This window comes from Leopardus geoffroyi, chromosome B1 (genome assembly GCF_018350155.1).
Source record: "Leopardus geoffroyi isolate Oge1 chromosome B1, O.geoffroyi_Oge1_pat1.0, whole genome shotgun sequence".
NCBI classification, from domain to species: Eukaryota; Metazoa; Chordata; class Mammalia; order Carnivora; family Felidae; genus Leopardus; species Leopardus geoffroyi.
This window is the reverse complement of record NC_059327.1, coordinates 149,726,210-149,752,971: the sequence shown is the minus strand read 5'-3', so window position 1 is coordinate 149,752,971 and position 26,762 is coordinate 149,726,210. Positions and strand designations below refer to the sequence as shown.

General features: G+C 34.2%; 1 protein-coding gene across 2 annotated transcripts in view; it reads right to left on the bottom strand.

Moving 5' to 3' along the window:
- The window catches only part of TMPRSS11F (transmembrane serine protease 11F), a 91,622-nt gene that overhangs the window by 52,774 nt on the left and 12,086 nt on the right, over positions 1–26,762 (bottom strand). For both annotated transcript variants that reach the window (XM_045473869.1, XM_045473868.1), the window contains exon 2: positions 20,155–20,235. In XM_045473869.1, coding sequence (XP_045329825.1) covers positions 20,155–20,165 — 11 coding nt within the window. In that variant the 5' untranslated portion in view covers positions 20,166–20,235. The remainder of the gene's footprint in view (positions 1–20,154; positions 20,236–26,762) is intronic.

Below are 26,762 nucleotides of genomic sequence, written 5' to 3'. Positions count from 1 at the left end.
GGAGTGAATCATAGGAGTACATGGACGCCAGTATTTATAGCAGCGCTTTCAGCGATAGCCAAATTATGGAAAGAGCCTAAATGTCTATCAATTGATGAATGGATAAAGAAGATGTGGTTTATATATACAATGGAATACTACTTGGCAATGAGAAGGAATGAAATCCTGCCATTTGCAGCAACGTGGATAGAACTGGAAGGTATTATGCTGAGTGAAATCAATCAGTCAGAGAAAGACAGATATCATATGTGTTCACTCATATGTGGAAGTTGAGAAACTTAACAGAAGACCATTGGGGGAAGGGAAGGGGAAAAAATAGTTACAAACAAAGAGAGAGGGAGGCAAACCATAAGAAACTCTTAAATACAGAGAACAAACTTAGGGTTGATGGGAGCACGGGGGAGATGGGAAATAGGTGATGGACATTGAGGAGGGAACTTGTTGGGATGAGCAATGGGTGTGGTACATAAGTGATGAATCACAGGAATCTACCCCCAAAACCAAGAGCACACTTTATACACTGTATGTTAGCCAACTTGACAATAAATTATATTAAAAAGAAAAACACTAAAAGCAATAACGGAAGTGGTTATGTTAAGGAGATGACAAAAAATAAAAAAAGTACAATACTTAAAAAAATACAATCTAAATAAATAGATAGACAGAATTACTTTACACACACACAAATAAATAAATAAATAAATAAATAAATGCAGTTTTGAATGCACAAAGATACCTGTGAAACAAATATCCATAGACTTAGACCCTTTCTCTCTAGCGTTTAGCCATGGTTATAAGGTACAGTGAAATTAAATCCCGAACAATGGCCTTTCATTACGGTCTGCTCTATGGTTACTTAAAAGGCATAAAGTTTGTTTTGAGTGATTTGAGTTGAGATATAGCATAGTGTTCAGAAGCACCCTCTGGAGTCGAGCTATTTGCTTTATATCCCACATTAATGCTTATCAGCTGTGTGACATTACAGAAGATACTTAATTTTTTTGTGCTTCTGTTTTGTTTTGTTTTGTTTTTATTAGCAAAATGGATGTGAGAGTATCTACTTCATAAGTTTTATGGAAATAAAATGAAATTCTATATGTAAAGTGCCATGAATGCTATAAATGAGCTTGCTATTATTAAACTGCCATTAGCTTGCTAATTTTTATTTAAAAAAGAACACAGTGTTTTGTCAGGTATAATTGAATCCAATGTCTTTCCTCCCTTACAGTATGTTAATTTAATTTTGGTTCTCACTCCAGTAGAATATTTTTCTGTATTCTTGTCAGACTTTCTTGCCTCAAAAAAGAAAAATAGCTCTAGTAGGGGTCCAAGGACAGGAATGAAGAGTAATAATTCTTCAATCATTTTTCAAAGAGACTATTAAGTCACCTCAAAAAAAACTAAGACCATCATGCATTTTGATCCCATGCCATGTTTCTTTTATGCCTCATTTAGGTTAAAGCTCAACAAGTAGAGGAGGTATCTATATGAATTCTGTGTTATATTAGGTGTGATACTATAATATAACTAAACCTCAGCACTGTAATTCCAGAACACAGCTATTTTCCCTTTCTTTACCTTCATTGCCTAAGTCCACATTTTACAGTTGAAGTTTACATGTCTATCACAATTTTAATATTTCTGAAATTATTCTGTCACTTTGAATCTCTAATAAACACATTCTCCTTCCAAAAATTTTAGGAATATTCTTATGACAGCTGAGACATTCTTGCCTGCTATATTAAGAGAACATGAAACAGATTGCCTAATACTTCCAGCTGGCAGATAACTATTTGATAAAATGGGGATAATGGCTTTAATTTTATGGACTATATTAAAAGATAATATACTTCTTGGTGCAATTGTGAATGGGATCAGTGTGATGCTAAGTGAAATAAGCCATACAGAGAAAGACAGATACCATATGGTTTCACTCTTATGTGGATCCTGAGAAACTTAACAGGAACCCATGGGGGAGGGGGAGGAAAAAAGAAAAAAAAAAAAAAAAAAAGAGGTTAGAGTGGGAGAGAGCCAAAGCATAAGAGACTGTTAAAAACTGAGAACAAACTGAGGGTTGATGGGGGTGGGAGGGAGGAGAGGGTGGGTGATGGGTATTGAGGAGGGCACCTTTTGGGATGAGCACTGGGTGTTGTATGGAAACCAATTTGACAATAAATTTCATATATTAAAAAAAATAAAAAAAAGTAAAAAAAAATAAAAAAATAAAAAAATAAATTAAAAAAGAAAATAGAAAAAAAAAGATAATATAAATTAAATGCTGAGGCACAGTGTCTGACAGATAATAAGTAGTCAATGAAAGGATGGTATCCCCCAGATGTCATCTTGAGGGAGGCAGATTTGTGTATTTTCTACCTTGCGACATCTCTCTGTCAGTCATGGTGTTGGGCAGTTGATACATCTTATCTCAAATTTTCCGGCAATTTACCATGTAGTTACTAATAGCCCCATTTAACGATGAATTAGCTAAGATTTAGATTAATTTGGGCAAAGTAAAATTGGCAAAATTTGGAATTAGGATTTGAACTCAGGACTATGATTCCAAATCTCAAATTGTTTCTGTATTTTACACACCTACCTTTGACAATTGAACCCACAAATAATTAAGCCCAAAGATTTGGGTTAAGTTCTGCGTCCCTATGTCCTTACTGAACAATCATAATAGAGTCTAAGCTGTTCTCTTTGTTTTCACTTTTTCTTTCTGATAATCTATCTAACACCCTGTGAATAGAGATATTTATAAAGTACTTTTCTGATGGTGTTTCTTCTGCTTAAACATCTCCAGATGCCTACTGTCTACTGAATCAAGAACAAAGGGATAGAAAATGATATTTGTATAATTACATTTTCAAATATTTTATAATTCAATCTGTCATATCTCCCAGTTATTCTGGCCAGTTATTCAGAGTAATATTTTACTCTGAGTCATTAAAAAAATTAAGTCTGCATCTTTGCATTGAAAAGTCTTTTGCTTAAAATATTACTCCACCAGACATCTGTATGTCTCATGCCTTTATTTCATTCAGGTGACTGCTCAAAAACCATTTCAGAGAGGACTTCTCTGATTAACTTAAAATAGCCCATATCACTTTCTAAGCAACCCTTTTATTCTGCTTTGTTTTGTTATTTTTGTTGTACTTATAACTATCGAAATTATGTTATATATTTACTTATTTTCTACCTCTTCTGGTAGAATATTTTAACTTAATTCCTGATACATGGTAGCTATCAATTAACCACTTGATAAATAAATGAGCTTAACATTTAACTTAACAGTCATCTTCCCATAAATGATCATTATTACTGTTATTGCTCTTTTAGTATTTAATAACAGAAACCTCTATCAAGTTGAACTACAAGCTTGTGTCAAAGGTGTATTCAGCTGTTTTCATTATTTTTCAAATATGCACACAGCTAAACAAGAGACACACCTACATAGTGTACATTTCTCAAGGGAAGAAATCAGGTCTCATATTGATTTAACATAACATTCCATTTTTCTTATTCACTGCAGTGAATCATCATCTAGGGAAATAAAAGCCCTTATAAATTCACCCAGACAGATAGATTCTAATTTTAAAAATTTACCTGGAAGCAGCTTATGGATTATCTGCATCACAGCCTTTAGCTGGTATTAGAACAATCCCAAGGAGAGATAGTCATGACACATAAAAGAATTTTCTTCACAGAGAGAATTTCCCAACATAGTTTTATCACCATTAATTTGTATTTAAATATCTTAAAAGCTAGCATAAAGGGTAGAAAAGATTAGTAATAAAGCTATTCATTCCATCAATGAACATTTTAGTAAAATTTTTGTTATAAATTAATAGTTTCAGTTTCACTTGATGGAACTACAGATGGAAATAGGTTAGTCATGGTAATATTAACATTGAAAACTCATTCTTTCAAAATCTATCCCATAGACTTGTAATAACAATTAAAGTAATGTCATTTTGGTCTTTTTAGATATGCCTCCATTTCATTATTAAAAACAGAGTCATGCAAATAATGTCCATTAGTATCATTCACCATCTTTTTTATTGAGTAGTCACCTACTGTGTGCTATAGGCCTAAGAATATGTCAGTCATCAAAGCAGATAACCCTATCCTCATGAAGCTTACAATGAATGTTCTAGAAGAGTCAGACAGAAAAATGAGTAAAAAATATATAGCATATTGGATGGTACTAATTCTTATAGGAGGAAAATAAAGCAGTTTAAGCATAGTGAACTAGGTTGCAGGAGTAAAACATTTAATAGAGTAGCCAAGGAAACTCTCACTGTGAAGCAAGACCATAATAAGTAAACAAAAAAAAAAAAAATGATACATACACATGGCAGGGAAAGATAACCTTAGGTAGAGGCAACATCTTGTGCAATGAGTCTAAATCAGGAAAATGCCCCATGTGTTTAAGAAGTAGTGAGTGGTAGATATAAGACAACTTCATTATTTTTAATTGCTTCAAAAGATAATTGTATAAAGCAAAATTAGTAACCACATATTGTGGGATTTTTATACATTATGGGATTTATAACATACAAAAAGTAAAATGTTTTCCAGGAATAGCTCAAAGGATGGGAGAAAGAAACTGGAAGAATACAGCATTAACGTCTTATACTATATGAAGTGGTATAATATTATTTGAAAGTAAATTATAATAATTTAAAGATGTAAATCATAGAAAGATACTTAAAACTTTTAAGAAAGGGTTATAAATAAAATCCAATAGTAGAGATAAAGTGGGAAAAAATAAATAATTGATTAATCCAAAAGAAGGCAGGAAAGAGTAAAAGGGGAAAAAGAACAGATGAAACAAATATAGAACAATTAGCAAAATGGTTAGATTTGAATACATTGTGATGAACATTGCATGTTGTGTGTAGATGATGAGTCACTAAATTCTACTTCTAAACTAGTATTACACCATATGTTAACTAATTAGAATTCAAATAAAAACTTGAAAATACATGCATGCATGCATGCATACATACATACAACCATATCAAAACGACATTAAATGTAAATTATTTTAAAAACCCAAATTAAAAGGCAGAGATTATCAGATTGGTTATAGAAACAAAACCCAACTATATTCTGTCTATAAAAAACCTATTATACATATAAAGACATAAGCTACAAGTAAAAGGATAGAAAAACTTTCTATTATACAAACACCAATCAAAAGAAAGCTGTAGTGACTCTATTAACATTTGACAAAATTAGACTACAAATTTAAGGAATTTATCAAGAACTAAAGAAGATAATGAATAATAATAAAGAGGTCATTTCACCAACATAACTATGATATAACAATCATTGCAACTAATAACAGAGCTTCAAAATACCTGAAGCAGATACTATTAAAATCAGAGGAGAAATCCACATTTATAGTTTGAAACATCAACATTCCTTGGTAATATATCCTTAGTAGTATACTTATATACTCCTTAGTAGTATATCCTATTTATAGAATAGGTAGACTGAAAATCAGTAAGGAAGGAAAATACCTTAGGAACATTATCAACCATCTTGCCTTAGTTGACATTTCTAGAACACTCCACCCAACAACAGCACAATATATATTCTTTTCCACTGCATATGGAACATTTACCAAGAAAAACCACAATCTGGTTACACCTCAACAAATTAAAAATAAATCTTAACAGGAGAATTAATCTACAAATTGATAACAGGAAGATGTCTGGAAAATCCACCAAGTATTAAGAAATTAAATAACCACCTTCTAATGACTTATAGATTAAAAAGAATTCACAATTAGAAATACTTTGCATTGAAAGAAAAAATATCTACCATATAAAAATTTGTGGGATACTCTTAACACAGTGCTTAAGAGAAAATTTTATAGCTTTAAGTTCTTTTATTAGAAAATAAGACAATAATTTAGCCTCTACCTGAAGACACTAGAAAAAAGAAAAGCAAAGTAAACCAAGAAAAAGTCAAAGAAAGGAATAGCAAAGAGCAAAATAGAAAACCAGTAGAAAAAAAATAAATCACCAAAAACTTGAAACATTCCAAATATCCATCAGCTACTAAATGGATAAAGAAATAGTGATATAGCCATGCAATGTATTCTTTCTCAGCAATAAAAATGAACACACTTATATATGCAATAACATAGATAAATCTCCCAATGATTTTATGATACACACACACACACACACACACACACACACACACACACACACAACTAAGAAAGAAGCTGGGTACAAAAGACTAAGTACTATTTGATTCCATTTATATGACATTTGAAAAAGATAAAATTATAGGAACAAAAAACAGCCCAGTGACCATCGCAGACTGGAGCAGGAATAGAAGATTGAGTATCAATGAGCACAGGTAACTTTTTAAGGTAATAGATATAGTCTTGATTGTATACATTTCTCAAAACTCATAGAACTGCAAAACTAAAAGAGTAAATTTACTGTAAAGGAAAGTTAGGAAGGAAAATCTCATGAATATAAAACGCCAATCAATCTTCTGTGACACCATGTATAATAATTACAGTGACTGCACTGAAGGAAAATGCTAATGGACACAGAACAGGCCCAAAGAAAGGAAACTAAAATGACCAAGGGGCTCCTAGAGTTGCCATATGATCCTAGAGTAGAAATATTAAACTCTAATCTGGAAAGAGTAAGAGTGAGCAGTGTCATTATCAAAAACTCGTTTAACAAATCCCAAAGTGTTAAAAAGAGTGAGCATCCTTTTAAACTAGAATTAAGCCAAATGGAAACTGGGATGTCTGAAAATAGATAATAAATTTATGAAACTTATTCCAAGAGGTTGTGCTGGTAGGAAACATGGTGGAGAAAAAGAGAATTTGTACATGTTTATAAATACTGAAATGATAATGGCAACTAAAAAATGTTGCAGTATATTTAATCTCTAGTGTTGATAACAGAAAGGCTGTGCAGATTATTACATGTTACACTTCCTGAGGTTGTATTGGCAACATATTACTAGGCTGGATGGGCTCCTATGAGTGAATTTCATGGCCAGACAAACCTTCAACAAAGATTATTTATTTAAATGTAAGAAAAGAATAAGAGTTAATTTTTTTCTGTAACAAATATCTTGGTGGGGTCCATGTTACTGTGGCACGTATTCTTGGAATATTTTGCATGCTATTTGTTCCTGTTAAGACTCTCTTCAACTAGGACTCCCCTTCTTAGTAAGATTATCACTGGGTGAAAGGTTCAGCAACTTAGGCCATTCCACATCCACATGCTAAACTATAACAAGGGGAGAGAGAGAAATCATAAAAAAAAAATCACTTCACTTAAATCTTACACTATGACCTAAGAACTTTTCAGTGTTTATTACTTTGGAAATGTCTATTTTAGAGAGTAGAGGAAACCTATCACTTTCCCAAATGGAGAATGGAATTTTGTACTTAGGAATTTTTATTTTTCAATTATCTTGAGTATCAAAGGGTGTCCCTTGAAGATCCCTTGACATTACTCTCAAGAGGAAAGAAACAGTATTCACATAATGTTCACAGACTGAACAGTAGAATCTTCGTATTATTCTGTTAACATGTTGGTAAAGAAAGGTGACTTCTTGAAATTTTGAACAAATATTTGTCATAATAAAGGATAAATGTCTCACCAAAAAAGGAATCTGAGTACTAATACAAGTAATATCCAATGATTATTTAATGTTAGCTTGAGTAGAAAGTTGGGCATCCTCACTGAAAAATCTTTCTAGTTCATGTTTTTGCCTCTTAGAATTCTCAATCTTCAATTCACTGAACTATAAAAAGAACTACTAATTACCATTGATCCTTGGGCAAAAGTTCTCCTAAAGAACATCCCTACATTTATTTCACTCCCATGTAATTAGTGTTAGCTAAACTAGATGGTTCCACCCCCCTGACCAATGGTTGTTCAAGAGTGGACATGCCAATTCAGTTCTGGCCAAGTATATGGGAGGGGAAGTTGGCTGGAGGACTGCTAGCAAAGGCTTCCTTTCTTTTAAGGTAAGTCAAACTAGGGGTGCCTGAGTGGCTCAGTTAGTTGGGCGTCAGACTTTGGCTCAGGTCATGATCTCACAGTCTTTGAATTCGAGCCTCATGTCAGGCTCTGTGCTGACAGCTCAGAGCCTGAAGCCTGCTTTGGATTCTGTGTCTCCCTCTCTCTCTGTCCCTCCCCCACTAGTGCTCTGTCTCTCTCTGTCTCAAAAATAGATAAATGCTCACAAAATTTTAAAAATAAATAAATACAAAGTCAAACTAAGAGATCATTTCTTTTCTTTTCCTCTGCACATCCTATATCAATCTGACACATGGGACTGCTATAGCCATCTTGCAACTCTGAGAGAAGCCAACCTGAGGGCAAAGCTGAGTCACTAAAAACAGCCTAGGGGAGACAGAGAAAGAATCTGGATCTGACCTAACGCATTTGAGCTGCTATATCAAACAGGACTAAGACCAGCTCCGCTTTTAGAAATCCTGTTATGTTAAGTAATTTTTCTTATTGTGTAAGCCAGTTTGAGGCTGGATTTTTATTTATTTTGTTTTGTTTTTTACTTTATTATTTTATTTTATTTCATTAATGTTTATTTACTTTTTTTTTTACTTTTTTTTTTCAACGTTTATTTATTTTTTGGGGGACAGAGAGAGACAGAGCATGAACGGGGGAGGGGCAGAGAGAGAGGGAGACACAGAATCGGAAACAGGCTCCAGGCTCTGAGCCATCAGCCCAGAGCCCGACGCGGGGCTCGAACTCACGGACCGCGAGATCGTGACCTGGCTGAAGTCGGACGCTTAACCGACTGCGCCACCCAGGCGCCCCAATGTTTATTTACTTTTTGAGAGAGAGAGAGAGAGAGTACAAGCCGGAGAGGGGCAGAGAGAGAGAAGGAAACAGAGGATCTGAAGCAGGCTCTGCTCTGTCAACATAGAGCCCAAGGCAGGACTTGAACTCACGAACAGTGACCTGAGCCTAAGTTGGATGCTTAACCTACTGAGACACCCAGATATCCCCAGAGGCTGGGTTTTTAATTGATTGTAATTGAAAACATCGAAACTAATACACATATTTAAATGTTAATTCTTCAGCCTCAGTACCTTCCAAGAATATGGAAAGGATGTTTTTTTTTGTTTTTTTTGTTTTGTTTTTTCCCAAGCTTAAAGATTTGATTCAGGGTCTATTATAACTCTATTTTGGATAGTTCAGACATGGGCTCTCGTATTACATGCCTACAGAAATATTTAAAAAGAAAATTCTTTTTAACTCACTGCTTTGTCTGTATTTTATGCAATTTGGAAGCACCCAATTACGCATCCTTGGTATACTAATTACAAATATTTCTAGCAATTCTTTGAAATCGGGTCTTCAGGATTTTCCTTGGTAAGGAGTTCTGATATTTATATATTCATTGAAAAAATAGTTCTTGAAAATTTTTACTGTTTGGGGTAGAATGGTTAAGCAGACATATTCATAGAGTTTATAGCCCAGGGGGAAATGCAGACTTAAAAAATATTATAAGAATATGTATATAATTACCATAATGAAAATGCTAAGAGAAATGCAAGGTGCTCATCTATGTGTATAACACAAAAATTTGATCTAGTGTAGGGGATCAGGGAAGATCCCCCCAAGAACATTTAAACTAAAACCTGAAGCATTATCTAATTAAGTGAAGCTTAGAAGGAAGAGCAGCACAGGCAGAGGAAGCAACGCATGTGGGTGAGTTGAAGTTTGGCAAATTCAAATACTAAAATAAGACCAGTGTGGATGAAACAAGTGAGTGTGAAAGAGAACAGCCTAAACAAAAGATAAACAAAATAATTTCATAGATGTTTTTGTGTATGAGTGAACAAAATTAGTTCCACAAATCTGGACAATATTTTTATCATAAAAGTTCATTAACGAATAAAAATAAAAATATACAGAGCTCATCATAGTACTCTGAATATCTGTAAAATTTAGTCATGTAAAAATGTTAGAAAACCAGTATTAACATCGATACCTTATAGGCAAAATGTAAATGAATTACAGAAATACTACCTGTGATCATTAATATAAACATCCTAGTATATTAACATTCTTCTGTTTTTGTCTACCTATATTTTACAGTGTACTGCTCTATTCAGCCACCGGTTACATGCTGATTTATTTTTTGCTTATGTGTATAAAGTTTACTTCTCTAAGATTATAAACTCCTAAAGCATCAAGGTTTGTCTTCTGCTTTCATATTTCCAAAAGGCTCCTGCATGGCAATTATTTAGGAAATCTGGTTGACTTGAAAAATTTCAAATATGAATAAGTCACAAGGAACCCAATCCACAAACTTGCCAGTATTTCCTGAAGACAAGGAAGACATAAATCAATATTTGACACAAAACAATTGAGAACAACCATAATAGCTTCCCAGAATCAAATCAAGAATCCCTGGTCTGAGGTTTTTATTTTCTCCCCTGAAGCTTCAGAAAAATAATAACACATGTTATCTAATAGTAAGAACAACAAGATTTTCCATTAAGGTTTTGGACTTCAGGTCAGGTAATAGGCAAGGTGTTTACTTTTTTCCTCAGGTATGATCCTGGAATTCTCTTTTAAAATATGACATAAGAGAAATTGAAAAGAAAATTCCTAAATTACAAGAAAGTGAAAAAAATTATAAGAAAGTGCATATCAGCCTCACCTCCCCTTCTATATAGCACATCCAGCTGACTGGATCCATACTGGAGCCATACCTCCTGTATCAATTCCTTTTTAAGTTTTACGAAATAGCCCAATGACCTCTCAACAAATTTTCTTTTTAACTCAATTCCATTTGTTTCAACGAAAATAATTTTACTCATCTTCACTTAACACAGCATAATATGCTTCCATTGAAATCACATTCTGCTACTTGTGACTGAATTTGGGAGAATATCTTAGAGGACAGAATTAAAATGATCGTAGTGACTGAATAATTTCATAAACTGCTAAGCATACACTCTCCTGACAAATATTTTGTGTATTTGTTGATGTGAAACATTTTTGGATGCCAATCTTAAAAAGCCTTCAGTATGTTGTCTACCATTCAAAGACTAAATAGTTACAGAGTGCTGTTAGTTACAATAAATTTGAACTTGCAATGTTATATATATATATATATATATATATATATATATATATATATAATGTTATATATATATTATAATGTTATATATGTTATATATATGTTATATATATATGTTATATATATAATGTTATATATATGTTATATATATATAATGTTATATATATATAATGTTTTATATATATATGTTATATATATATGTTATATATATATATATATATATATATATATATATATGATCACAGATACCAAACAGAATGTGCTATTGATTTGCAGTTTTTGGCAAAATAAATAAATGCATATATGCATGTATATGTACTTTTAAAATGCAGTTACTTTCAGTAAGCAGCCAATGTTCTTTGCTTAGCTTCCTGTATGATTGATATAAAGGTTTGTATTTCAATGGTATTTTACAATCCAGTTCAGTGGGAGGATGTATGATTAAGATATAAATGTCCTAGATAAAGGACATCAACAGTGTTCTCATTTGCAATTAATATAATCTGCATATTAAATAAACAAAATTAACATGTCCCAGAATCTTTCTGTCACATTTCTGAGGTGTCATGTGTGAAAGAGGTAATGAGTAGGTAAGAGTGCTAGACTGGATACAGAGTTTAAGAGCTTCTCATTCTTAGAATTTTCCCCTCAAATTCTCAATTGCCTTATCATTGATGAATTTACTAAAATACCATGCAACCCAAATGCTATTTCATTAGATTTGTATTTTTTTCAAACAGCTATATTTTATTTTTTGAAGGTCTGAGTATACATTAAATGGCTCATTGATAAATTTTTAAAATATTTATTTATTTTGAGAGGGGGAGACAGAGAGAGAGGGAGACAGAGAATCTCAAGCAGGGCTTGAACTCACAAACCATGAGATCATGATCTGAGCCGAAATCAAGAGTCAGAGAAGGCCTAACCAACTGAGCCACCCAGGTGCCTCCACTGATAATGAACTAATTGCTATAGTAAAATAATCTAAGTCCCAGTGGTTTAAAGAAACACTATGTAGCTATGGAATCACATAAAATAATTGGATTTGAACTTCTGAACTTTTAGAGAGATCCTACAAACTATGTATAAAGTTTAAACAGTGTAAATATTAAATTTTGTTTGGACTCCATTTTTGTAGGACTCCATTATTGAATTTCATATTCTGATAGATTCTACTTCTATTTTTATAAATGAATCAACAGGAATTTACTTCTATATTTCCATGAAAGTCCATTAATTGACTTATCATGGTATTACATCTGGCCACAGATAAAACTCTGAAAAGGAATTAGAGTCAGAAAAAAAGCTTATTTCATAGCTATGTGAATAATAATAGCCATATTTCATTATAAATATTGCAGAATTTGGAATTCAGCTTCTATATATCTTCTCCTATGCTATTAAACTATTAAGTATTATAAATACAACATTAATTTATGAATCAAAGAAAATGCAATTCTGGTAGGTAGATTCCACTCTAAATAATGCTTATTTCATTTACTCTAATGAATATGTAACACATAATTGAAGCAGAAAATCCCATTTCAGGCACCTAGAACAACTAATACATCAGTCTTGAATCAAACTACATTTTATTTAAAATGCATTAAATCATTTCCAGAAAGACAATCATGAATCTAGCACCCTTTATCCTCATTAGTTTAGAGATATGCAGTGTGCTCCCTGAGTGCCTGATCCACTTAAAAAACTTTTTTCTGAGGGAATGTAGGTTGATCCTTGAACCTGAATTCCAGTTTACTAATAAAAGGGGTACGTAGCTTAGCTTATTAGAATTGTGTAGTAAGAATACAGTCAGTTGCCTTTGCTATGTTCCTTGATAATAAACTGCAACTCTACCTCAGCCACGCAAATTTCCAACTAATAGAGAGCTTTGAAAGAGTCAGGACAAATCACACAATACAAATAGATGTACACAACACTACTAAAAATTTGATTCAAAATCCAGAAGTTTGTGAACGAAGTCTTTCTCAGCTAATAAGCTATATCCTTCCCTGTTGCCACAGGGTTGTTATAAGCAATGTTTAATATTCTTTTAAAAGCTGTTGTCAACAAGAGAAAGATGGCAGCTGAGCAGTTAAATAAATAGCAACAAAGGAAAATGAATGGTTTTACCAATTTTAAAGAAGTAGTAAATACTGACTAAATTTTTCCTGCTCTTGTTGGACCAAAGGGTGAAGGACACAGGAGCGGTCCTAAACAAGAAGTAGTTGCTCCAAAAAAGATGAATCATGAAAAGCGAGGATTCTAAGTTTATGTTTTTCTCTAAAGAGGGCATATTTCTTCAGTTAACCTTAGCAAAAATGTGAACAGGTGATGGTACTTGTCTGAACCATTTTATCTGATGATAACCCAAGTACCCAATCACAATATCCCATGAGTTAATATGTTCTTAAAAGTGACATGATATATACGGAATGGAATAATACATTGATCTTTCCTCTCTCTTGCCAGTAGCAGAAATGGTGGCCAGTACCACCAAAGCAACTGAAGTTTGAGATTGAAAGTAAAGGTATAATCAGAGGCAAGTAACCGTCAAGGAGAAAAATGATTATGGAGGGATGAATGATAAGAGGGAGGAGAAGTTAGAACATAATTGGGCAGGAAATGCCTCATTGACATAGTAGAGAGGAGAGATAAAACGAAAACACTGACGTAGTTTCGAGGCGGTGTCTGGGCTAATATGCCCAACACTATCTTTAACAGACAACTTGTTCATTTCTGCACGTACGACCAAAATCAGGAGTTGAGTGTGTAAGATGGGAGTAACATAACTGACCTGATTTTTAATCTATCTTTAAAAACTTTTATCAAGATAAAGCTGTAGATTCTTGCTTTATATAGCTTCTCTTATGACTTGACACTGCCAGGTTGTACTAAACGCCTCATTCATTTCAGGTCCTTTTACTTATTTCGGTTTATCTGGTTGATTATGAAAAGAAGCAGTGCAGAGCATATGCAAAAATCTGTCAACAGGTGTAAGAGGGGGACATGTAAGAGTTGTTGACACCTTGTAGATTAAATAAATAACTGGATTTTCCCCCCGTTTGCTTACAATAGTGTATAGATACACCCTACACTCTGTTTTGCACTGGATTTTTTTTTCCAGGAGTTAATTTTTGTCAGCTCTCTCTACCTTATCTCACCTTTTGGGATGTGTATTCAAGTTTGTTTTACATTCTAGTATCCAAGTCTGTGGTTTTTAGATAGTATGGAGGATTTTTCAAATGTTGTCTTCATAGTTTTTTAAAATCATGGAATTTTAAAGTTGTGTCAGTCATTCTATATGTGTGTTTATATGTGTGTATTTATAAACAAAATAAGACTTGGAAGAGATTTGAGTAGTTTGAACCATGTGAAATTTCTGGCTCAGTCATTTTTAACCTATAAAAGGGAAACTTCATATGGTTCCCACTAAAAGATCACACTACTGTATATGTTCTACAGTTATATTTTAGATTAATTCATTTTCATTTTATATAAAATGCCAAAGTTGTGGGCTGCTCTTTTTACCCAATGATAATGTTACGTAAATTACTGAATCCCTCAAAGTAGCCTGTTTTCAAATAGTGAGCAGTAATAAACAATTAATTATAAAATCTTAAAAACTTTGTAAAATAATTCAAAGACAAATAATACTGGCAACTACAAGGAATCAGTTAAAAGTCAAAGTTTAGTTGTATACATTATTGGAAGAAAATATAATGTACAGAGTCTAAAACAGCAGATGAAAATTTCTCTCATATCTCTTTGAATTGACATCTCAACTTGGATTTTGATGTGAATATTCTTGAAATGCTAAGGGTTTGAATGCTTCATAAATAATGAAACCATATAATGAATATATGATTCAATAGCATGAAAACCATCTTGCTATTTTACCCAAAAATCCATCCATTACCCTACTACATCTAACCCCACAGTACTCCAAAGACACAATATCCTTTTTTTTAACTCCATCCTTTTGTTAATTTTATTTATTTTTCTTTTCATCGTGTTTTTAAATTTAAGTTTCAGTTAACATACAGTGCAATATTGATTTCAAGAATAGAAGTCAGTGATTCATCACTTACATACAACACCCAGTGCTCATCATAACAAATTCCCCCCTTAGTACCCATCACCCATCTATTCTATCCCCCACCCTCCTCCCTCCATCAACTCACTGTTTGTTCTCTATCACTAAGAGTCTCTTGTGGTTTGTTTCCCTCTCTTCTCTATTTCCCCCCATTCCCATATGTTCATATGTTTTGTTTCTTAAATTCCACATTTGAGTTAAATCATATGGTGTTTGTCTTTCTCTGATTGACTCATTTCACTTAGCATAATACATTCTAGTTCCACCCACATCATTGTAAATGGCAAAATTTCGTTCTTTTTGATGACTGAGTAATATTCCAACACACACACACACACACACACACACACACACACACACACACCACATTTTCTTTATCCATTCATCAGTTGATGGACAGTTGGCCTCTCTCCATAGTCACTGGGGTACATATACCCTTTCAAATCTGTATTTTTATATCCTTTGGGTAAATACCTACAATACCCTTTTTAAAGACTACTGCAGGGGCGCCTGGGTGGCGCAGTCGGTTAAGCGTCCGACTTCAGCCAGGTCACGATCTCGCGGTCCGTGAGTTCGAGCCCCGCGTCAGGCTCTGGGCTGATGGCTCAGAGCCTGGAGCCTGTTTCCGATTCTGTGTCTCCCTCTCTCTCTGCCCCTCCCCCGTTCATGCTCTGTCTCTCTCTGTCCCAAAAATAAATAAATGTTAAAAAAGTTTAAAAAAAAAAAAGACTACTGCAAACAACTGCACACAGCACTATCTTCTTGGTCAAGATACTGGTTTCCATGCTGTCTTTCTACACTTGTTGAAGAATGTTAAGAGGCCCTATTTAGATCTTCACAAGGCTTTTTTAAGTATATAGGAAAATATTTAATATTTTCAAATGCATTTCACAAACTTAGCTTTCATTTATTTGCAGATAAAAGTAGGCTGTAGAGTGTTATCATATAAACTGAAAGTCTATTTTTTAAAAAAGCCAGCAGTTATCACTGCCAACATTATCACTGATTCCAGAAATAATTAAAAGAAATACAGTGAAGTATAAAAAACTTTTGGAAAAAAATTAGCTCATACTTATCGTATTTTTCTTTCATAACCATTTGTTTGTTTAGTTTAATATGGTGTCTTCTCAGGTTATAAACACCAGAAAAGTAAAGAATGTTTTTATATTCCTGTATGTGTCTATGTGTACGTTTATGTGCATATGATATGTGTATATATGCAAACATGATATATACTCACAATGCATATATAGTACATGTATATATGTGTCTATATTATGTGTGTATATAATGTGCTACTGGTACACTATAAGCTAGAATAATAGGCATTTGTTGAATTAATGAATAAATGAAACTTTAAAATCTAGTCTGTAGGCATTACGTGATGCTTTCATCTCTTTTATAATAAATCCCCATCAGCACCACAACACAAGTTTTCTTCTCTCCACTGTTTGGCTTTTTGTTTACCTTCTGAATTACTCTACCTCAAATATCTCCTAGGCCTTCTTGAATAGATATGTAATGAAAAGTAAACTTGCAATTTTCATTGACTCCAACCATTCCTCCTTTCTCAGTCTCTGTTCTTTGGCTTTAGGCATACGTTATCATAGGTCACCAGACTAATGTTGAGGGTCTCCAATGGGCCAGGCAATGTGTTTGGCACTGGGAATATAGAGAGCTGTTTGTTTGACTGGGGGCCATAATTGTAAAATACTTGACCATACAGAGAAGTGACAACAGTAGCATATACAATGTTTATGCGAGTTTTTAATAGGATGGCTGTGCTTCAGGAATAATTAACATATAAAATGTAAAGTAAGAAAAAATTCACAGCGATTTTGATTAGAATCTTCAAGGAAGATATGGAATCTCATCAACTGTGAGAAGGAACATTCATTTTAGACAGAAGAAACGACCTGTACATGGCAGTTTCCCTGCCGTTCCCTTCACGCACATGTATATATATGTCTATGTGCATGTGTATATGTGTATATGTGCAGTTCTGCAACTGCACCAGTAGAGCCCCCCTAGACTGCTCTGTCTACCTGAATGGTTCTCAATAGCAAGTTTTGTCATTCCTTCCTTATGCCTAAAGTTTTACTCAACTCTCATAATACAGCTCAGTGATTTTCATCTGGTACAAAATGTCCTTCATCGTCTGACCAATTGCTCATTTCATCTGATAATTTCCAACATCCATTCACCAGTGTATATCAAGTCTCATGACCTTTGCAAGAGCTGTGTTCGACCAGTCCAGAATCCTGGCTTCCTTCTCCTCCAGCTGATTCTGAAGGTTTTTTTAGACTAAACTCAATCATTATATGTTCAGAGAGGCCTTTATGAGATAGAGTGGGTATCCCTATAGCATTCTGTTTATACTTTTTTTTCCACACTTGTCAGATTGTGCCCTCAGGGTGTGGCATCCTGCCACTAAAGTACCTATATTGCAGGTAGCCATATCTCATCTCTGCCTCACCTGTGGGAGGCACCAGATATAGGGACTAGTGAAAGAAAAGCTCTACTCTGGGATAATTTAAGTGGTTCTCTAGTGCCTTAAGAAAGTTAATGTCCTCCATATTAATTAGCTATTAACACTTTTGAAATCATGGAATTTAAATTTTTTTTTTCAACGTTTGTTTATTTTTGGGACAGAGAGAGACAGAGCATGAACGGGGGAGGGGCAGAGAGAGAGGGAGACACAGAATCGGAAACAGGCTCCAGGCTCTGAGCCATCAGCCCAGAGCCTGACGCGGGGCTCGAACTCACGGACCGCGAGATCGTGACCTGGCTGAAGTCGGACGCTTAACTGACTGCGCCACCCAGGCGCCCCTGAAATCATGGAATTTAAAAGACTTTAAGGCTAATGCAGTTTTTTAAAATATTTTTTGCCATGACCCACAGTAAGAAATGTTCTGCATCATAGCATGGAACACACACATAATCATGTATCTAAAACAACAGTTCCACAATTCAATATCTAGACTTACTACATATGATATGGTAAAAATATAACAAAAACCCCAATATCAGATATTACTTCACAATTATTTAATTTAACCAAGAAAAAAACCCAAGATAAATAATATCAAAATAAACCAAATAATAAATAAAATAGCCTTGTGCTTACCCACCAAAAAATGATTTCTAGTCCCATTAATAGTGACAACTACTCCCCCATTTCTGTTAGTGTAAACTCTCCTCACATTTTACACATAAAGGGAGTGAAGTCTTGAGAGATAAGTGACTTGTCCAGACAATGAGTCCAAAGCTGGATCTAGGACACATCTAAATGTCAGGCTAGTGCTCTTTCCACTACACCACAGTGAGAAAGACGGAGCTGCTGTGAAGAAGCTATAGCATCTAAGTCATTCATTCTTTGAGACAGACTCTTTGCCCATGGGCAAAATACCTGTAGTAAGGAAGTCAATAAGCCTGCTACCTACCCTTCTTACTTTTGTCGCACAGCCCACATTTTTGAAAGAATATCCATGTTAAAAATAATACTGATATAGAATCCAATTAGAAAAGATACTTAAAATCCTCAGAATTATAAACTCTGGGTCAGAGTTGATGAGGTTTCAATATAGAAATTTGATGTGTCCGTAATGATACTTTTAGAGTGGGAAAAGGAGTGGACAGAGATGATACCAGAAGTTGGGAAGAGAGGAACCAGGCTGACAGAAAAGCCATACTACAGAATTCTGAGCAAAATGAGAATGGGAGAACTTCAAGTTCTTTGTTAATTGTTTACAACTGAAATTGTGAGCATAGCATGTATTTGTGAATGTTTATTAAATACAAAACTAATTTTTCCTACTGCACATTTTGTCTTACTCTGTCCTTATCGTGGTGAATTAGAAATAATACTTTCTCATATTTAATAAGAAGTACACCTCTTATATTTAATAAAAAGTACAGATAATATGCTGTATCAGGCTGTCCTTAAAAGGCCTGTGGGGAGAAGCTTTATGCATGAAATAGACAGTCTTCCTCAGGCTAATGCTTTCATTTCAGAGTAATTTAGGAAGGGCAAGAACACTCATTATCTAAGAGCACCAGAGCCTACAGGCTTAAAGTACTATGTTTCATTGAAGACAAAATCAAATGACTGTACAATTATAATTATCAAAGAATCATGATTAAGTCTGAAACATCAGTCAATGCAAACCTTGTGGGAGATTGGTGTCTGTAGAGGGGTCAAGAATCTCTTTGAGAAGCAAGGTTAGACTAAGCAGGTGTTTGAATGAAATCACTCACATAAAATATTAGTTATTTATTTCTGAGTCTGTTAAACAATAGCCTGAAATTACCTAAATGTGTATATATATACATACATATATATATATATATATACATACATATATATATATGTCTATCATGACAAATGTCACATAGTCTAGATTTTGTTAATTCAATAATTATTTATATATGAATTTTAATTTTCATCCTTCATATATATATATATATATATATATATAAATCTTACTGCTACCATACTTTCTATTATTTAGAATTAAAAATTGAAATTCCAATAAACTCTCCTCTTATATTTCAAATTTTCCCAGAATATACTTCACAAAGCAGCATAAGACAAAAATTTATTCCAAGCTACTGATCATACCAAAGAAATTAAACTGTATTATAGGTTATTTTTTGAAGCATAGGTTTTTCTAAATGTTTAAATATAGTTAATATATTACTGCATATCATTTCTATTTCTGTTATTTAGAAAGAAAGGATCATATTGGCTCCTTTTGTTTTAAAAAAATCTTATATTTAAACATAGAAACAAAATAAAACTTTAACAGAAAATATAGTAACACATTTTTTTTAAAAAACCTCTTAGTTTTAAAGCATCATCCACTAGCCGTTTGTCCTGCCTATCTCAGGAGTTGTGAACCTCTGTCCCTGTTGATATCTCTGACTGAGAAAAGCTGCGTACTTACGCGTACATCATGGACCCAGGACTGGGGCAGCTTCTATTCAGTCACCATCTGATCTCTATCAGCCAGGTCAAGGCTGGGAGGCTGGAAAATATTAAGAGTCACTGGCAACAAGAAAGGAAACGAGTCCTACAGGTTTACTGACTGAGATCTGCTGTCCTGATGTAGCCTGATAAGAACATGATCAATTTTGTGCCAGCCAGTTCAACACAGTGAAGTAATTATTAATACTTCATAGCATAGAGAAGCTCCAAGCAGTGGACGGCACAACGTGCAACTGCTGATGATTCAGAAGACCATACTTATCCGGTTGGGGAGGTATGATCAGGATTGAGGTGTGGTTCCAATTTGTTTAAACAACAACAACAGCAAAACATTAGAGCACCTCAATGGTACTTTTTCTTTCTTCATGAGAATTGTTGTGTCTCTTCCCTTTTTTTTTTTTTTTTTTTTTTTTTTTTTTAAATTTTTTTTTCAACGTTTATTTATTTTTGGGACAGAGAGAGATAGAGCATGAACGGGGGAGGGTCAGAGAGAGGGAGACACAGAATCGGAAGCAGGCTCCAGGCTCTGAGCTGCCAGCACAGAGCCCGACGCGGGGCTCGAACTCACGGACCGCGAGATCGTGACCTGGCTGAAGTCGGACGCCCAACCGACTGCGCCACCCAGGCGCCCCATGTCTCTTCCCTTTAAGAGAAACTTTATGGTCCTGTGGTGAGGACCTGGGCTATAGGCCAGGGTGCTTATCTCCACCACCTTGGTAGTATGACCATAGGCATGGTACTTAACTCATTGGAACTATTTTGATCATAAGTAAACTGGCAATACTTGTGTTAGCTTTTTTGTGCATTTTAGCTCTAAAGATTATATATTTTATCGAAAGAATTTAACTATCCCCCAAAAGGCAAAAGAGGAACATTAAAAAAAAAATCCCAACAAAACAAAACTTTTTTCTTCTTTCTCATCATTAAGAACAGCTTAGTTCATCTTAACTGAGTATGAATTCCTCAGTGTTTATACTCACTTTATTTTTTTAATTTTTATTTATTTATTTTGAAAGAGAGAGAGTACAAGCAGGGGAAGGGCAGAGAGAGAGGGAGAGAGAGAATCCCAGGCCGGCTCCACGCTATCAACACAGAGCCTGATGGGGGGCTTGAACTCACAAACCATGAGATCATGACCTGAACTGAAATCAAGAGTCAGACACGTAACCAGTTGAGCCACCCAGGCACCCCTATTGTCACTTTAGATAATTGCATTCGTTCACAGAGATTCTGGTCTCAATATATGAACTTCTAATGAAGATCAGTAAAGTTTCAGAATGGATATGACAATTTTAAGAGCTGCTTTTAAAGGCTTAGAGCCAGGAAATATTAAAGGAAAAAAAAATTAAACATGCATTTTTGTTGTTCATACAGAATACCTTTATCTAAAATGCTACAGACAATATCAATCTAATTCCAACATTTTTATTATAATATTCCACATAGTCATGAATATGAAATATATTTCTCAAGACATATTATGAATGGAAAAACTGGCCAAATTGTCAGTTTGTGTAATCAATTATCAACAAAAAAAAGACATGTGACAATAGAATTTTGAAAAGGAATAAAAATTTCTGAATAAATAATTCAGAAAAGTTACTGAATCATTTTACCTATATTGAAAATTATAACTTAACTTGGCAGAAAGTAATTTTGTTCTTTGGAGATCTGATTTTTTTCAAGAGTGAAAAAAATCATAAAATTATAACCAAAAAAAGTACTAGAAAAATTATACTAATTTTAATATACAATAAAGACCCATTATTGTTTCTGTATTATAGTACCATGCTAACTTGAAATTAGTGGGGCATCTGAGTGGCTCGGTCAGTTAAGTGTCCGACTTTGGTTTGGGTTATGGTCTCATGGATCATGAGTTTGAGCCCCGCTTTGGGCTCTGTGCTGACAGCTCAGAGCCTGGAGCCTGCTCCAGATTCTGTGTCGTCTTCTCTCTCTGCCCCTCTCCTGCTTATGCTCTGTCTGTCTCTCTCTCAAGAATAAATAAACATTTAAAAAAAAGTTTTAACTTGAAATTAACATCATACACATATGCTTTTAAAATTGCTTTAGGGGCGCCTGGGTGGCGCAGTCGGTTGAGCGTCCGACTTCAACCAGGTCACGATCTCGCGGTCCGTGAGTTCGAGCCCCGCGTCGGGCTCTGGGCTGATAGCTCAGAGCCTGGAGCCTGTTTCCGATTCTGTGTCTCCCTCTCTCTCTGCCCCTCCCCCGTTCATGCTCTGTCTCTCTCTGTCCCAAAAAAATAAATAAACGTTGAAAAAAAAAAATTAAAAAAAAATAAAATAAAATAAAATTGCTTTAATCTTTACATTAAAATACTCATTAATAAATTAATATATTTGCATAAATTAATATTATAATATTAAAATATTCTCAGTTCTTTTTAAAATTTTTTTTCTTAATATTTTTATTTATTTTTGAGGCAGAGAGAGACAGAGAATGAGCAGGCAAGGGGCAGAGAGAGAGAGAAAGAGAGAGAGACAGAATCTAAAGCAGGCTCCAGGCTCTGAGCTGTCAGCACAGAGCCTGATGCGGAGCTCGAACTCACAGACTGTGAGATCATGACCTGAGCCGAAGTCAGATGCTCAACCGACTGAGTCACCCAGGTGCCCCTCAGTTCTTTATGTTAGTAGATAATACAGAGAACACAAAGTCTGGCTTAAATGGAGGAAATTTTTCTGTACAAGAACCTTGTAAGTACAAGAATCCGCTTTGAGGTTTCCGGAATGAGACATGTGGTAAGCATGTATGTCTTACATTCATATATATGCAAAACTAGAGGTTCATTGTTACGCTCAGGAATCTTTCTTCCTATTCCATTCTCTCAAATTATCTTCTGGTTTTAAATGTTCTATTTCTTTAATTGTTTTCATTTTTCCCCCTCCTTCTACTTTCAGTGAATATGTAAAATAACTCCATTTACTCTCTGAGGTAATGTCTTTGCCATGGTGCGGTTGCAGTACCCTAAATTCCAAGTAAGATGGCTGGGTTCATTTCCTGCTGCTGTCATCAACTAACTGTATAAACTTTAGGAAAAGTCTTAAACTTTCTACATCCCAGTTTCTCCCTCTGTGAAGTGAGGATAATACTTGTACATAGTTTAAATGAAATAATAAATGTAAAGGACTTAAAGTAATGCCTGGTTCATAATAAAGCTCACAAAAATATTAGGTACACTCTTCTCTCCAACTCTCATTTTTTTCTATATTGCTAATTGTTTTCAACAGACTTCAAAAGTGCTATTTCCAAACTCTTCTGTTTATATGGTTCTCTTTTCAGCAATATATATTGTGTCTACACAATTTTTTTTAATTTTAACTAAATTAGTTTTAATTGTAATGCATAATTAAAGATACTGATGTATTGGATTCTAATTAATGTAGCATATGCAGAGTTTTCAAATTTATTTTTGAGAGACTGCATAAGTTCAGGAGGTGCAGAGAGAGAGAGAGAGAGAGACAGACAGACAGACAGAGGATCTGAAGTGGGCTCTGCAATGACAGCAGAGAGCCCAAGACAGGGCTTGAACTCACATGAGATCATGACCTGAGCCAAAGTCAGATGCTTAATGGAATGAACCATCCATGCACCCCACATATGCATTTTTTTAAATAAATGTTCCTTATAAGACTGAATAACTATCAGCTAATTCTGAAGATTGGCAGGCATTAACAGTTTGTACTGTAGAAGTGAAATTACTACATGTGAATTTTATTTAATTGGTTCTCAGCACCCTCAGCACACCTTGCTACATGTGTGCAGGCACAATACTGGTTTCTATTACTGCATTGTTGATTGATTTATTATTGGTCAAAACACAATGAGTGTATGTTGCAAAATGTCAATGGGGAAAGTCAACAATAAGATGACATTACATCATGACATCAAGGGGAAAGTTAAGATACTCCCAAACTGATCATGTTTCTTCAGTGTCCAAAATAAAAGAAAGGAATAGAAAAAAGAGAACTTTTAGAGTAGAATCTATAAAAGGTTTTTATACATTTCCCTGTAGTTGCAGATTTTGTAATAAATTAAATTTATGAACTTAATAGAATTAATCACATACAACTAAATTAGCCTCATACTTGCTAACAGCTTAAGGTTTGAGAAGTGGCCTTAAGTTTTATCTTACACTTATTAAGGCAATTTTAATTCAATTTTACCACTGAAGAAAGAACGTAAGGGAGTTAATGTATGAGCACTGCCAAAGGGTGATAACATGGAAGAGGCCACCCCCAAAGGAGACAATGAGTTCTTTGGACTAGAATGAATGTATCACTGACCTAAGGAAAAGAACACCAAATTGAATGGCCTCTCTTTAATATATATAAAAACTAACAGATACCATTTGCCCAGACAACTGGGGTGACAAAAATTGGAGACACTCACTCTAAGATCAACTCATTTCCATGTATCACTTCCATGTGTTCATTAAATCATGGAACTGAGATCAAAAGATAATATATGAGCTTTTTTTTTTTCATCTCAAAGAATAGATCTTGGAGTTTTTGAGCCAATGTTCAAGTCAATAGTTTTTTTCTTCTCTATTTTGGAGAGAGAGAGCGCGTGAGTTGGGGAAAGGGACAGAGAGAGAGTGAGAGAGAGACAGCGAGAGAGAGAGAGAGAGGGAGAGAGAGAATCCCATGGAGGCTCCATGCTCAGTGCAGATCCCTATCTGGGACTTGATCCCACAACCCTGGGATCCTGACCTGAGCTGAAATCAAGAGTCGGACATTCAACAGACTAAGCTACCCAGACACCCCTAGAAAACGTTTATTTGTAGGCAAAATATATATTTTACATATAAGAGAAATTATTTTATTTCAATACAAATAGCTTAATTACTTCATTATAACCATCTTCAAAGTTGTAGAATATTCTATCTTCATTCAAATATAAAATATTAAATGATTTCCTTGCTGTATTTATTTAAATAATTGTATTTATCTAAATCTATAAATCTAAAATAATTTATCAGTCTCTATATTTAAAAATACTGATACTCAAATTATTTTACAAGTAATTATAAGATATATTTCTGCATTTTATATAAAGTTCTTTTATATAGAGTTCACTTTTTTGTGCTTTGTGATCCATTTATCATTTAGATAAATGTTGGGGAATAGAAGATATTTAAGTGTTTATATGGAAGGGGAATTGTCTAATATCAATAGCACTGCGATTGTTTCTAATAATCAAAAAGTAACTTATTTTCATTCTTTGGGTGACATTACTGGAAAATAGTTTATGTACAAACTGTTTAACTCTTGGGAAAAAATTACTAGATTCTGTTGAGATAGAACACTTCATCAACTTCAACTCAAATTTTGGAAATTCTTTTGTTACACTTTCAGTATATCTATAGTTCACACATATCTTCTTTCATGATACTTTTAACTCTGGCTTTCTAAACTGAATAGGTCTTCTATGTACATAAATGGCTTAATAACATCTATATGAACTTTTTCACATGATAGGAAGTCTAAAAATGTATGTTCCTGGGGTGGTGTGGTAACAGTCTGTAACTACTGATTAACTAAAACCTGTGATCTTTAGAAAGAAAAAAAAAACTTGTCCTTGATCTCCAACCTGATAAGAAGTTTGAATGCTAGATGAAAGGGTAGTCTATAACAGAAAAATTGAAAAAATATGACCTTCTTAAAGCCAAAGATCTTTCCACCAAAAGAGTCTTTCTTTAAAAGTTCTTTGAGCATATGGTATAGCATTAAAGTCAAATAGCCAAATGGCCAATAATATGATGCCAAAGCTATACAAGGAAGGATTTCCATGTGTCCCAACAGGGAGTGTGTATGCTTCTCTGTCATCAAATGATCAGATAATTAGTGCCCTGGGTCATTGGAATGGCCAAAGAACAAGGAATGACCAAACTCATGAAAACAGAAAAACAAAACAAAACAAAACAAAACAGCAACAACAACAAAGCCATGTTGAAAAGCTTTCTGGATGATATGTTTGATGTCATCATGCAATGCTATGAAGAGTATAGCTTGTGGCTATGGGTGAGATTGCATTTCTTCCATGGATTTCCCAACATTAAAAAACATTAAAAAAAGAAATATATCTATGGGCCTTGGACCTAGTCCAAACACTGAAATTATCTATCTATCTATCTATCTATCTATCTATCTATCTATCATCTGTCATCTATCATTTACCTACCTACCTATACATTTATCCATCAAGTATATATAAAATGATATCTAGAGATGTTATCTGCGTTGTTCAGACACATAACTCTGAGATGGCAGTCAGTTCTGTCATCAGGACACTTAGCTTCCTGATCAAGTTTTTTTTTTTCTATTCCTTATCCTGGAAAGATTACATAGACAGATGAGTGGTAGGGGGCAGTTGTTGTTTGTTTCTTGTCTTTTTTTCTTCTTTTTTGCATTCTCATAGTTCTCCTTGCCTTCTCTGGCATTCTCATAGTTGTTTTTAAGCAGTTACACCCATTGTGTTATTGAGTTATTGACATGTAGAGTATATATAGGCTAGTCTGATATAGTTTAGTCTTCAAAGAGAAGAGCTCAC